At 35.3% G+C, this 15931-nt stretch overlaps 1 protein-coding gene across 3 annotated transcripts in view; it reads right to left on the reverse strand.

Annotated features, from left to right (window-relative positions):
* GPATCH2 (G-patch domain containing 2) overlaps window positions 1-15931 on the reverse strand; it is a 185659-nt gene that overhangs the window by 11452 nt on the left and 158276 nt on the right. For 2 of the 3 annotated variants that reach the window (XM_077157841.1, XM_077157842.1), the window contains exon 9: window positions 776-864. In XM_077157841.1, coding sequence (XP_077013956.1) covers window positions 776-864 — 89 coding nt within the window. Of the gene's footprint in view, window positions 1-775; window positions 865-885; window positions 9549-15931 lie in introns of those variants that run through there. The other variant, XM_077157843.1, reaches the window with a different exon arrangement.

Below are 15931 nucleotides of genomic sequence, written 5' to 3' on the forward strand. Positions count from 1 at the left end.
TTAGTAGAGTTACTAAGATTGTTCTTGTACTATTTCTGTCACTAATGTTTGAATCTTTGAAAGGTAAGAGAATTCAGGAGACCATTCAACTGGAATGGGGATATTAAATAATTCTACAGAATATCTGCCTTATGAAAGATGTAAATTGAAGAACATATTATATGTGTTCGACCTAAAATATGGTGATATGTTTCTGTATGTAAATGTTTAAAGAAACTATTCTGCACTTCTATAGAGTAATATCTAGATAATCTTCTATAATATTTGAAACATAATAGGAGGTTCAAATAAACACACACAGAAGGATGGTCTTTACAAATATATTCTTACAAAGAGGCGTTAAGTACAGTTGTCATGGAAAGAGCATGGGTTTAGGAGTCACACAGCCCTGGTTTTGAAACGTCTCCCTGTCATTCAATAATTATGTCATCTCCGGTAACATTTCATGTTTATTTATGCCTTGTTTTCCCAACTAGTCCATACATTTCTTGAGACCAAGAACACAGCCCTTGATGCTTTTGTATTATTTGACACTTCATATAAAGCCTTGCATATGGACAGGTATGTAACAAATATCTTATTGATTGGCTGCGTGAAAAATCTGCACAGGTACATGCAATGCATCCTGACACCAAATGCAATTGATTTGTTCTTAACAGTTTCTTGCAACTGTGCATCTTCTCCAATGCAAGTGAATAAAGATTATCTAGATTTTATTCTTGATGATTTGCAAACTTTATACTTATGCTCTGCCCCAACCCCTTTTTTGTTTTACCTGCTGTAGTAGGTCCAGGCAAAGGTGCAGCTTTTCTTCTCCGTTTGATATCTCCCGTGCATAAGGATCCTAAATGCATGCTTGTTTGCCTACAAGTAATTATCAGAAAAAGACTTTTAACAAAAGAGAAAAAAAATGACAAATAAATACACAGCTTGAATAATCTGAGCCTAAATCAAAACATTCTCAACAAAGATGGAGCTGCATAGTAAAACCACCAATCTTGTTTATATCGAAACATAATTACGTTTGTTGACAAGCATTCAGCAGCTAAATGTGCCATCATAAATTGTTACTGGAATGAATAATATAAAAGGAATGCTTTTTAATTTTCAAAACTGGCAATCTTTCTGGCTAAACATAAAATCAAGCACTGTTGCTTTTGACAGGAAAATAGCTAAGATTAATTATCTAAAGAGATCACAATATTGTTGCTAGGTTATCAATTGGTTACTAATGCTTTACTGTCAGAACAACATTTATTACAAGGAAAGTACAATCAGTTTCTTTTAGGATATTAGACAGAAGTGAATTCTCTTAAAACATTTTAAATACACAAATAGTGATGTTCTCTCATATGATTAGAATTCTTTATTTGTTTATTAGTTAGGTGAGAAAACATAATTTGAATGAATTGGTGCTGGTCACCTGCTACTAAACAGGCTGACATGATACTGAATTATATTTGAAAAGACAATATAACTTCCCAGTAGGAACTGGAAGTGGGCCTTCTGCTATTATTTGAACTCGTTAGATGATTCTGTCTAATCTTGGACTTCTAAATTAAAGAATTTTGGCAAAAAATCAGAAATGGCCTAACTGCAAATCAAGAAAGACTAACAGAGAGATAGAAAAGATTTAGAGAAAGACTGCTCAGTTCCTAGCTCATAATCCCTGTTGAGGAATTGGGATAGGGCCTGGATACCATGAAACAGAAATAAATGAAGTATGTTTTTATCAACATGTTTTCTTGTAGTAATTCATAGTCATAGCTGGTGGTATCCTGAAGTTTTATATGACCCAATTTGAAAAGAACCAGATTATTAGGAAAAAAAATCAGTTCAAATAAAAAAATGTATATTTATACATATATACTCCCTTTAAAGATACAAAAAATTGGTGCTAGTAGTAAAATTACTTCACATACGGGCTATATCTATAAGGCATAAAGTAAAGTAAAAACTAATGGTCTGATTAGCCCAAGGGGTACATCCAGTCATATAAATATACCATGAAAATCTATCAACATAGCTAAATTAAATGAATATTTGTTAATTTTCTTTTCCCTTTTTGTGTGTACATACAGTTTCTCTGTTATAGAATATTTGTAATCATTTCAATTAAAAAAATAGTGCATTTAGTTCATAATGAACTTGGCTCTGCTGAAATATATATATAGTTATATATAACTGGCACACATTAACATGCATAACTATAAAATCTCTTTTGGGCTTTGAGCTGTGGTCTTGGCTCACAATGGAAAGAAAAATGAATGCTCCAAAAATTTTGCTTTTAATTAAGCAAAAAAATAGAATAATATCATGGAGAAGACATATCCTTTTATACAAAATTAATCATTCACTTATTCGGCAAGCACTTATTAACGTCTACTATTGACTTAGCACAAGATCCCACAGTATTGGTGAAGTAAGTAGAGTAGCAAAGAGGTGATGGAAGATATAAAGGAATGGAAGAGTTTAAAGTCTAAGTAGGAAGACAAAGTCATAAATACATGAAGTAATCAGGGAGGGTAGCGGTGGTGGCTTGGACAACAAATTTCAAGTACTACTAGAGGTATTATTTAGTCCTTATAATAATTCTAAACATATTGTATTGTACATTTTTTTCCTCTGTAGGGAAAAATTTGTGCTGCAATGGAAAGTTGTGCATTTAGAGTACCCTTGCAAGTTAACTGATTGGGAATCAATGGGAATTATCTTACAACTGTAAGCCATTTATCATTGAAGGCAGTGGAAAAGAATTCTTGTATACAAACATGCAAATGAATTCTGTCCACTGGAAGGACAACTTCTACCTCCCCAACAACTTGAAAAAGTTAGTTCAGTGTCCATTTGCACATTTATTACAGTATTCCTTTATTCCATCTAAATTTGTGCTTTGTGGACTTCTCCTTTGAACCAGTAATAACATTTACTTGGTTCCCTCATTAATAAATGAGTGTTAAAAACAATCTTTAACACATGTTCACTTTATATCTATATACAAGTCTTGATTTTACCATTCTGTAATAATTATCTTTTAGCATCTCTGATTCCTCTTGGAACATTTTTTCCTTAGCAAAAGACTGCACTGAAGTTTACTTTCTGGAGAGCATATTCCAGAAAAGCTTAGATAACAGGAATAGCTGAGGAGGACAGGAAGGTACTGTTCTGAAAACAGGAATAAAGTAGGAATCTGAATTTGGAAGAGTGGACCAGTTATTGAGATGTGAAAACCAATCCATGGACCACCTACTCCTGATTCTTCTTGTGAAAACGTAACAAATATTTTATTTTAAGCCACTACTGGTCAGGTTTTCTGTACCCACTGTGGAAAGAATTCCTAAGTGATAAAGACTTTGCTCTATTCAGAGAATTACAGGTAGTTCAGGATGTATGGAGACCAGTGTTTGGGGAAGGGATTGCATAATAAGAATGGAAAAGAAAGATGGGGCTGGATCATGGAAGCCAAATATGCTATATATACCCCATAAAGGGACTCTGGCCACTATAGCTGATGAGTCATTAGAGGTCTTAGAGAAAGACAAGTTGACCATATTCCTGAGATGCTGGTAGACAGGTTGGGCAGGATTGAGACTATGAGAGGGAGTTCAACTAGGGTTGACAATGGCCCAGGTGCACAGTTCCTAGGATATTCATCACTGTTACAATAACTAAAGAATAATTCAAAGGTGCTGAAAAAAGGAAACTTCCTTGTGTTAGCCCCTCTGGGTGAGGAGGTAGGAAGGGGTGGGAAGACAGTTAATGAGCAGTTGTAATTCTGGATTATTTTAAGAAACGAAGCCTGGTTTTACCACTTTTAGATACATTTCAAGCTCAAAACTAAGCTTAAAAATTTTTTAGCCAAGAGCATCTTTCTTAAGAGACACATTTAAGAAATAATTAGAAAAAATACTTGAGGATCTAAAAACATTATAGGTGTTTGTTGCTACTGTTAATACTGCTTATAGTTCTTGCACAAGTTGTATTTAATTGATGTCTTCTTATTGCTTCACTCTCCCAAGTCAATATTGCCTTTAAATCTATTTTTTTTTACACCATTTTCATTTACACTAAAATTTTATTAGGAAGTTCTGTTTACAGAGATAGTGAAAATACAAACTTCAGGAACAACTGCCTATACTAAACTGGTTTTGCATCTGCTGTTTCAAAAAAGTCTCTTCTGGATCTCTCTTTACAGAGGAACATAACATTTTCACTCAACTCCCTTCCCCCACCCCAACATAGCTACACAAAGGAAAAGAGACAAACGTTCCGGAAGAATAAAGTTAATATTAATAAAGTCAGCTCACTGAACTCATTGAAGACCTGTGCCATTGAAAAACAGCTAGCTATATTTCAGTAATTCTATAAAGAACTGACTATCTGCCACTGCACATTGAGAGATCTGGATTATTGATCAGTAAGATTACCCCTTTTGGGCCTGCCCCCATCTTCTTTTCCTTCAGGCAAGTGCAGTGGAGTTGCTACAAATAATATTAGGTGAGGTCTACTCTGTTACTGTTGTCACTGTTAATGTAAAACAGCAATTATTTTTTAATTTAAAATCAGTGAATGCCTGAAAGATGGCCTTGTTTCTTCTGTATAGATGAGACATTTGTGTTTGCAAGGCAAAGCACTTGGATTAACTACACAAGGTGACAGGTGGTATCCTTTTTGTGTTTGCTTGGTATTTTGAAGAACAATACATTGTCCTGTGAACAGATTCAAAGTTATTAAAAAGTAATGTTGAGGTTCTATTGTACGGCATTGTAAGGAAATTACCACTCAACTTTGTTTCAGTTAGTGTATTTGCTTGGAGAAGAAAGGAAAGAAGATAAATCAAAAGTCTGTTCGTTTTGTATCTACTGATGCTTTCAATGTTGGGAGTGAAAAAACCTATAAGTTTAAGTGGGAAGGATAAAAAATAATGCTTTTTTCATTTTATGGTTAAGCATTGTTAGGTAGTTATGATTTTAAAACATGGTTTCCCAAGTATTACTTGAAAAAATTTTCCTTTTAAATATTAGGGCAGTAGAGCTCAAAAAAAAGCTTATGGGTGGGTCACGGTGGCTCAGCAGGCAGAGTTCTAGCCTGCCATGCTGGAGACCTGGGTTCGATTCCCAGTGCCTGCCCATGCAAAAAGAAAAAAAGAAGTTTATGCCTTTTTGTCTTCCTTTTTAAACACATTTCACTTGGTTCATCCCACAGTTTGCTGCAGCCATCCTTTTAAATGGTTTGGTGGTAGGAAGCTGGAGGAAAGAAGTAAAACAAACAAACAAACAAAAAACAATCAAAACCAACCAAAATTAAAACAAAAAACCCTAGTGAGAACTAACTTGCCCAAAAACTTGGCTTCTGACATGGGTTGACAAGGACAGAAGCAGGCAGTGTCAAACAGAATAATTTTAAAGAGAAGACAAAGGAACTTGTCTCCTTATTGTATGCATTTACAGATCTACGCTCTCAGGCCTAGTTAAAGCTGCCCCCTGGATAAGATGTGTTCCGCAGCAGCCTTGGACAAACTGAAGAGGAGAGACAAACAGATGTGACTATGGTCCCTGGCATTTGGCAAGAACACTCACTGTCACTTAGAAAAATATCGGCCTGGACAGGGCATCAGCTGCACAGAAATGAAGCAGGTCTGTCTGTGGTGTCACTGGAGGAGGAATGTGGTGGCAGAGAGAAGTACAGGGCTGAAAAATCCTGCCTAGTGTGAACCTTTTTGAAAGAAAATTGCCCTCTACCCCCCAACCCCCTCCCTTTTCTCTGTCAATATGCCTCAACCTATTAAACTGGACAAGTAAACATCAGTATCTAGCTCTTTACCTTTTGTACCAAAATGCCCATTAAGTATCAAGTTTCAAGCACAAAATATCTCATAATTACTTAGGAGGACTGCATTAACCCCCCCTTTTTTTTTTTTTAACACTGTTTTCTTTCAGAGCCCTTTGCATGCATGGCCTCCTTGGACATTCATCACCAAACTTTGCATTCTGTATTGTCAACCGTTCTCTGATGAGTTCTTGGTTCTGGCACCCTGTCTCTCTATGACCTTGGTCATTTGACTTCACATTCTGCCACAACCCTATTTTATTTCTCTCTTGAACAATCCTGACTTTAGCAAGGGGTACTTGAAAGTTTTAGTTTTCTGGAGTGAACTCAGTACTTGTGTCCTTGTAAAAGGGTTCTTGCCTTATTCTGGCATTTTCAGTAAACCTCAGGTAGGTCCTTACATGGATCTCTTGGGTGGCTAAAGTTCCAGCCCTAAAATGAAATATGGTGACTGAAGCTCTCCAGCCAGGTAATTAATGTCTCCAGCTTTGCGTGCCTGACCCTTGTCCAAGCATGAGCTGCTCCTGGTTCCCATTCTTGTTCACTGCTTACTTGCTTGGAGATACTATTACTCTATGTTGATTATTCTTCCATTACCTATTGTCTGAGGCTCGATCTCTGGAATATAGTGCTCTGTCTGCCAGCCTGCAGTTCCTCCCAACGACTTCTGGTGGATCTTCCCTGTCAGTGCCCTTTCTATCCTCATTGCAGGGTTCGAGTCCAGACCTACTTCTTTCCAATCTGCTTAAACCTGCCACAGGCAACTGGTAGTTGCTGCTGGAGCTAAAGTTTATTCTGTGTTTCATAATTATGTGCCAGGACCTGCACTATGCATTTCACTTCTGTATTTCCCAGTCTTCAGGGTGACCGTGAGGGAGCACCTCTGGGTGTTTATAAGCTTCTAGGAGCTGTGTGATCTGGTTTCACTGTTGCTGCTGCCCCACCTGTCGAAGATTCTCCTGACTCTCTCAAAGCCGTGCTGAACTGTGCTAGTGCAGTTGAATTGTACTGAGAGATGGAGGAGGTGAGGTGGGAGCTTTCAGCTGCTCTAGGAACAGTTAATAGAGAAGGTTTACCCCAAGAAGGGGTAAGGCAGATTTATATCAAAGTATTTGTAACCTAAAATAGAAAATACCTATTCTAAAATGTCCTTGGAACACTTAAAATATTCCTTACACCTAGGCTACTTTTTCTAATCCCAATATCACAAACAGTAGAATAAAGTAAATAAAAGGCCTAATCCAAACATCTACACTTCATCTGCTCTATCTGAAAAAGTAACCCTGCCACTCTCAGACTCCTTATCCTACCTTTTTTTTTCCATGGTAGATTAGTGTTTTAAAATGTATGAATAATATGCTTGCTAAAGATACAGGAAGATTGAGGGATGAAATACTGATGATGATTATTTCTGTGTAATGGTATTGTGCAGGAATTTTCTTCTTTATACCTCTCATTATTATTGGATTTTTTTTAACACTAAGCATGCAGAAAAAGAGATATGAATTATAACTAGATGAATTAGAAAACAGAGAAACAATGGGATTATAATTGTGGGTAGTTATGGCAGCTGGAAGCTTTTCTTTGTCAAAGGCATAGGTGAGCTGTTCATCCTTCTTGTTAATTCAAACGCTAGGTTATGTTGACCTGATTTCAGTCCGAAGCTGTTCCTGACTCTACCACTACGTTCCCACTAGATCTTTGAAGAATACTTGTTACTATAGTTGTCAATGTTCAAGAAGCCTCTATTATTATTTTTTTAATCAACCTTGGCCACATTATTTAAACTCTTTTTGCCTCAGTTTTCTTACCTGCAAGAATTGTGATTAGACTAGTACTTACTTCAAAGGTTTTTTGAAGATTTTATTTAGAAACCATTCATGTAAAACAGTTGGCCCAGTGCCTGTACATAGTAAGCAATCAATAACTGTTAGTTGTTAATCTTACTATTATTATCATCCCCTATTTACAGACGAGAAGCCTAGGGCACAGACAAGTTAAATAATTTACCCAAGGTCACACAGTTTTAAGGGAAGTCCTTGGACCTTGATGGGAGGCATTTTGTGGTTCAATATTCCCAGAAGAATGCTTAGCACAAAGAGTCACTAAACACACACCAACAAAATACATGACAGCATAAATTTATCACATCTGAACACTATGAATATGTTGCAACAGGGAAATAAATAATTGTGGCCATTTCTAAATAACAAGTTGGTATTTTGGGATAGTTAATAGAAGGGTTAAATTTATCTGTAGTGTTTGAGTCTGCTTGCTTTAAATGTGTTATAGCATATAAGAATAATGAACTTACTCTCATTTCAATAACTCAATAAAAACCCACAGGAACTCCTCCTGTGAGTTTAAAACCCCTTGACATTCTCACATTAGACTATTAGTGCAGATTTTTTTCTTGGTCACCTCTCAGTATTTTAAAAATTTCTTACTTCCTCTGTACAATATGTCCCATGCTTATCCAAAGCCCAAAGTGACTATTCTAAATATCATTCCTTGAGGCATTAATAAACACATTTCCATATCCTTAAACAGCTCATTTAAACATACCTCCTTTTTGTACAGCTTCATTATTCTACATAGATCTACACTATTCTACCTGAAAGCTGGTAGTGAATGGTGGTAATAATTAGAACTTTCTGAGTTGTATGTGAATGAAGATATTCTCACATATGAAGGAGTGTTAACTTTCTCACAGCGTAAATTATTCAACAGGGTTTCTAAAAAGCTCTATGGGGAAAATACTGTTATATCTTAGCTTATATAGTTGTTGACATTACACTTCCCTTATTTGGCTGATACCTCTAGATTGTTTGAAGAAACAGATAGTAACCAAGGTATTGGTTACGGATAGTAACTCATATATATATATGAGCTTATATATATATATATATGTAACTCAAATATATATATGAGCTTAACACTAAAGCACTGTATTCTATCCACTTAAAAAATCTTCCTTTCCATGTTTCCTAATTCGACCTATCTTTGAGAGCCTGCTCAAATTTTTCTGTCTCTCTTCAAAGTTCTCCAGTGCAGTCTGGTATAAATGTTCTTTTCTTTAAACTTTCCTAACCTCACAGCCCTTCCAAGTGTCTTTTCTTTCTTTGTATTTCTATATCAACCTGTACATATTGCTGTAATTACACTTAGTATGGCCTCAAGTTGCTTTCAGGTTAGTAGGGGTTGCCAGTTAAATACATACTGAAAACAATCTAAGGCCAAGAACCATGTATAACTCACAGAACCTAGCTTTGCTTCTGTCATATATTAGGAACACAATAAATGTTATTGAACTAAAACAAATCTAACTACTATAAAAATCGCTGCTCCAACATTTCATTTGGTAATCAGGTATTTTTTTTGTGGTACTTCTACTTTCTTGAAGTGTTATTCAAATTCACTCAAAACATTTAACAATGAACAAATCTTGACTATGAATCAGGTATTCTATTATATACTATTAAAACACGAAGAAGAAGTCAGCTTCCACCTTCAAGGAACTTGTAACCTAATGTAAGAAATACACACGATCAAGATAATGATGTAATAAATCCACAGGGTTACAGTAGTGGACCACCACTTTAGGGAATTTGAGGAAAATTCGATTCTCCTGAGTTCAAATTTGATTATCTTCTCTCCAAGCAGAATATAAGATATTTGAGGCATCTTGGAGTATTCTTTTATTCTTCACACCATAGTACCTAGGAAATAGTAGGCACTTCAGTAAAGTGATATTGGCTTAATTTACTTGATCCCTATCTATAATGATAGATTTCTAGAATCTCCTTTTCAGTGCTGTTTTGGTGTAGAGTTTCAACAATACTTTTGTTGTAATTTCCTAAAAAGTGATTAAACTTAAAACTAGTGTTGATTCTTAGAGGAGATAAAAAGTTACCTAAAATAAACAGATTATCTCTAGGAAATGAAAAAAAATTGTGTCCACATTTTATAAAATTAGGGTATCCAGATAATATCTTGCATCTTGCATAAAATATGAACCATCAAATCAGAATACAGCTCACACTTTCTCTGATAATGGCACTATGAAATGGTTTACAAGATAGCAGGTTGCCATTTACAATATCTGCCAATCAATTCCTGAACTATTTCTAACCTCCTAACTTTTTTTAGGGAAGTCCATGTGTTACTTTTTCATATTCAATTTATGTATTGCAATGCCTGATATTCATATATATAAGCTGAATTGAGTTAAAAATAAAGCACTGTAGTCCCTAATTGATATCTCAAACTAAAACAGCACTTGAGTTCAGTTCTGAGGTACTATTTTGGAAGGGATATATGCTGAGTTTCTTTTACCAGCTCAGGGAATGCTGGAGTTACTAAAAGGGCAAGGCAGAGAATACATTTTAAATTCTTATTATTTTTAATATACTTTGGGTTCTTAAGTCTAGCATTTACAATGTGAATTACCGGGAACATCCAAGTTCATTGAGTTCCAAAGATAAACAGGGTTTTATGCTAGACATCTGTACATATTTTATCTCATTTAATCTTTACAAAACCCTATTATATGATTGAAGAACCTGAGGTCCAAAGAAATTATACTTGTCAAAGATCACATGTGCAGAAAATGAACTTATTATATTTGAACCAAGAAATGTCTGACTCAAAAGAATTTTTCCCCATACCTTATTCAACTTACTTTATTAAATTCTACTTAAAAACCCTCTGCTGAAAATGTAATGCATACTGTTTTAGTTTGCTAATGCTGCCAGAATGCAATATACTAGAAATAAGTTGACTTTTATAAAGGGGATTTATTAAATTACCAGTTTACAGTTCTAAGGCCAAACAAAGTCCAAACTAAGGCATCCAGGGAAAGATAAATTGACTCAAGAAAGACCAATGTCTGTCAAGGGAAAGCACATGGCTGGTGCCTGCTGGTCCTTGTTCCCAGTTCACTGCTTCCAGCTTCTGTTTCCAGTGGCTTTCTCTCTTAAGTGTTTATGGGCTTTCACTTAGCTTCCCCAGGGTAAAACTATGGATTCTGGCTTGCTTAGCATCTCCAAACATCTGTGTCTAGGCATCTGTGCTCTCTGTTGGCACTCCAAGCATCTCTAATTGTCTGCATCTATGTCTGGTTCCAGGTTAGCTTCTGCCATCTCTCTCAGCAACTGGTAGTTCCTGGGGCACCTGCATTTCCAAATGTCTGTACCTCTGTTGGCTCTGAAGCAATTCCAAAATGTCTGTGTCTATGTCACTGCTGAAGCTCTTTTCCTCTCTGTGAGCTCTCTTAAAGACTCCAGTAAGCTAATTAAGACCACCTTGAAAAGGTGGAGACAAATCTCCATCTAATCAAAAGGTCACACCCACAATTGGGCAGATTACATCTCCATGGAAATAATCTAATTAAAAGGTTACACCCACTAGAGGGTGTCACATCTGCATGGAAATAATCTAATCAAAGTTCTTCCTTCTAAACAATGGGTCTGCCTCAACAAGATTGAATTAGGAAAAGAACATGGCTTTTCTGGGGGTACATAACAGTTTCAAACCAGCACACATACCATGCCCTATGCTACAAGGGAGGATTAAGAAAAAAAAAGAGATATGGTATTTATTTTCTAGGGGTTCAAGTCTACTGATCGTGTAGGAGAATGATTTCAACCTAATTTTCAAAGATAATCCCAAACAGTATGTAGGGATTTTCTAGGTCTATAGAAAAGAGAACACATTTGCAGAAGTACAAAGGCATCAGAATACACACATGATATGCCATACTTGGGGAGCTTAAACAATTCAGTGTGACCAGAGCTGGGCACATATGGAGGATAGGGAGGAGTTGAAGTCTCCCTTGCATGCATCAGGTTTCAACAAGTGCAATGAATCTTTCTATTCATAAATATTTTAAATTAAAAAAAAAAAAGTAGTGTAGCTGTTTGTTTAACTGAACCAGTTTATTAAATGAATTGACAGATCGAATTCAAGGGAAAAAGGCCTGTCAAATCTCTTTAGACATATTTCTGGATTTTATTGACGCTATTGTCAGGAAGTTGCTGCTGTAATGCAGAGATGGAATCAAATGTAAATTCATGTCAAGTTAAGGTATCTCTTGAAGTTGAGATAACGTATATACATCATTTCAGCTTTGATTTTCTAAAACGTGCTTCATGACTTTGCTTGTTGAGAGGACTACTGGAATTGTCAGAACTCCATATGCAGTAATGAACATCTGCTAAGTACAATTGCTATAGAGCAGAGGAAAACGTGGCTGCCATTTTTATCTCCTTATTGAGAAGGTAATAAAGACTGGGAATTTCAACAAAAGGCCAGGATGGCTGAAATTTTTGAAAGATGAAAGGAGTTATTTTTCCTTTGGAAAATGTTGCACAATCTTTACCATATAAATGCAAACTTATTTACATTTAGATTTAATTATTATTTACTTGTAAAAATCAATTGGGAATCTATGATCTTGTTGAGATGCCACCTCCTTCATACAGCCTTTCCTGATTTCCACTTCAGGAAACAATCCCTCTCCATGCAGTTAACAGTGTTTTCTACCTTACATGACAGCTATCCATATACAGGAACTAGTACTCTAACTAGGCTGCATATTTCTTGAAGGCAGTAAGGTCTGCATCTGATATACTACTTTAAAGTAAATTTCCCTCAGCCTTTACATTCCTTGCCACTATTAGTTAGTTATTAAATAGTTACTGAGGGGGTCCAAGGGTAGTTCATTGGTAGAATTCTCGCCTGCAATGCAGGAGACTGGGGTTCGATTCCCATCTCACATACTCCCCCCTGGGCCCCCCCAAAAAAGAAAAAATTCAACACATGGTGCTGCAATAATGAGATATTCACATAGAAAAAGAATGAAATGTGACCCCCACCAAACAGCATACAAAAAATAAAAATAGTTACTGAATACAATTTAACAAGGCATGTCAGGGCTTTTATAGTGATTTTTTTTTTTTTTTTTAAGAAATTGCATTTTTATGTAAAGCTAGTTAATTCACCAAAGGCCCCTCAGGAGTTATCCTAATTAAAATGGTGCTAGTTTATACATCAAAACACCAATATAGCATATCCAAAAGCTACTCAGAGTAGCAGGCACATAAAACACATTTGCAAATAGGATCATTATCAGCAGTAGAATATTAAATGTTTTGCCATTTCTTTCTTTTTTAAATCCAATTTTATTGAGATATATTCACATACCCTGTATTCATCCAAAGTGTACAATCAGTGGTTTAAAGTATCATCATACGGTTGTGCATTCATTACTGAAATTTTCACACTTTCACTTCTCCCCCCAAAATACACATAGGAATAAAAATCAAAATGAGAAAACAGCTCAAAACATCTCATGTTCCTTATACTCCCCATTATTTATTTATTTTTGTCCTGATCTTTTTACTCATCTGCCCATACACTGGTAAAAGGTACTGTAAGCCACAAGGTTTGGCGACTTGTTTTTATGATAATTAGTATTCTGACTGAAGTTCAAATTTCTTTAATAAAAAATTGCTTATGTATAGAAATAGAGAACCACAAAACTTATATAGTCCAATTCTCAGGCTTTTGAAGACAAATACCTGCAAAATCAAGCTCCCATGCTTAGGCCAGCTATTGTAAATGCTTGTACCTTAGTTCTAAAATATTTTTCTTTGTACTTGATTTTGCATTTCACTAGATATAACTTTATGAAGTTATAAAGTTCTCTAAATGCTCTCAGTCCCTCCTTTTTTATCATAGCTTGTGGTAAAGGAATGAAGATTGTTTCCATAAAGCTTGTAGATTTGTTAGCAAATGTTAACCATGCTGGGAAACATACCATAATAACCATATAAGGAATCAGGAAGATGATAACGTTCAATAAGAAGGAGGAAGGACTCTTCTAATTAGATTGAATCGAAATAATTGAAAAGACGAGGTACATGAGTTTTCATTCAGGATTAGTTTTGCCATTGAGATCCTTCAACAAAATGTCCTTTATAATTTTCTTAATTCAAGTTCTATCTAAAGAAATCTATCACTCTCTACATTTAAAAGGTCTATTGGCTTTTGTAGGACAAGAAAACTACCCTACAAAATTAATTTGAAGTATAAGCCAAGTTTTTTCTTTTCTAATACATATAATGCATTTCTTTAGAAAAGCATTCAAGCCCCTATATTTTTTAAATTTCAGATAAATGCCAAATGATCAAATGATCACATTAGTCATGATTTCAGAATGTTGTAATTTTTCTTTGCACATAAAGCAATCTAGATAATGTTCACAATTACTGTTTTAGTATAGAGTACATATTTTTGCTTAAAAAACAGGATACTAGATTTCAGAAAGCAGCTCTTTTTATATATAGCTTAGAAATAAGACATGAAAAGGAAGACAGTTCTATAAAGTTTATCTACCATTTTCCTGGAAATTTATTTAATCCTGCTGTTTCCTCATCTGTAAAATGGGGGTAATAAGAATATCAAAACCAAAGGATAATTTTGGAAATTAAATGAGTTAAAACACATCATAAACATGTAATAAATCTTAGTTATTAAATAAATCTTAGCTATTATTATTGCATTAACTATTAAATGGAGGATAGTTTTTCCCCAATTTAGGTAAAATATTTTACATGCTAGTTTCCTCTTTGGGCAACCCTACTACATATTCACTTATTTTCAGAGATACAGTATAGTATAGAGGTTAAAAGTATGGACGCTGGAGTCAAAAGCACTAGAGTTCAATTTCTGTTACCCTACTTAGTGTAGGTAAGTGTGGGTGTACCTGAAAAAGTTACTTAGCCTTTTTATGCCTCACCTTTCCCATCTGTGAAGTCAAGGTAATAATAGAGCCAGTCTCATAGGGTTAATGCGAGGGTTAAATGAGTGTCTTCCTCAAAGGATACACTCAATAGGTGTCACCTATAATTTCCTAAAGACACTGAAAACTTGTTTGTCACAAACTGAATACTGTATAATTTGGCATTTTTTCCCCCAATCATAAGTGCAAAGAGGCAGAGAAATTCTGTGGACCAGAACATATTTTCTTGTTACAGTACAAATAGCAAAATACAATAAATACATCACTAGCTAATGAGAGCTAAATGCATTCTACAAGTTATCATATGAGAGTATCATTTAAACTGATACAGCAGAACACAGAATACCAAAATCACAGGTTTTCAAGCTGATTTTACACACTATTTAATATCCTCTTTATGAGTCTTCAATTCTACTGTAGAGAAGGCATAGTTTATTTGGGGAACTAAAATAAGCTCAATACAGCTGGGAAATAGTGTTCTAGGTAGGAAGTAATTAGAAATGGGGCTGCAGAAATAAGAAAGACTAGACCAGAAGGGTCTTTCAAGTTAGGACTTGATCCTAAAGGCAGTGGAAACCATTAAAACTTTTTTAAGTAAGCTTAAGTAGATTTGGATTTTACATAGTATGTGGTAACAGTGTGGAGAATGGATGGATGAAGGGGACAGAACAACAGAGTGAAAGGAATGAAGGATAGTATCCATGTTTTCTGACCAGTTTATAAGCTCCTGGTTGCAGAGCCCACAGCACTTGAATTTTATCCATATCAACTATCCCTGTGCCTTTTGTTTACTGAGTAGGTCCTTTAACGTGTTTGGAAGAACTGCATGAAAAATTATTTTATTCAAGAAACACAGGTGATACCGTCCTGAAAGACTAGTGAATTATCATGTGCCAAATATATCAGTAGAGAAGTGCAACACTGACCACTTATCACCCCAATCACTTATTTCCACTTAAAAATAAGAATGTTATGTACACGTTCTGGAACATGTAATTCTAAAAGAAAAGTTGTTAGAGTATTCTGGCAATAAGGTCACAGTGATACACTGCTGTTTTTGAATCTATATAAAAATGTGTAGTATAACAAAAACCCCTGGCAGCTGCAATAACTCAACAACGAGGTATTTTCTAAATCCCGAAAATAGGTAGTTGGGTACAAATCATGTCAGTATGAGACTTAGTGGTATCATTATCTGTGCAAGAAAAAAAAGAGGGATTATCTAATGGTCCCAAGTATGTGAACTCCCAAAGCTCCAACAGATACTCAATGTAAAGTGTAGTGTGCTGGTTTGAAAGG

The sequence above is a fragment of the Tamandua tetradactyla genome, chromosome 4 (assembly GCF_023851605.1).
Source record: "Tamandua tetradactyla isolate mTamTet1 chromosome 4, mTamTet1.pri, whole genome shotgun sequence".
NCBI lineage: Eukaryota > Metazoa > Chordata > Mammalia > Pilosa > Myrmecophagidae > Tamandua > Tamandua tetradactyla.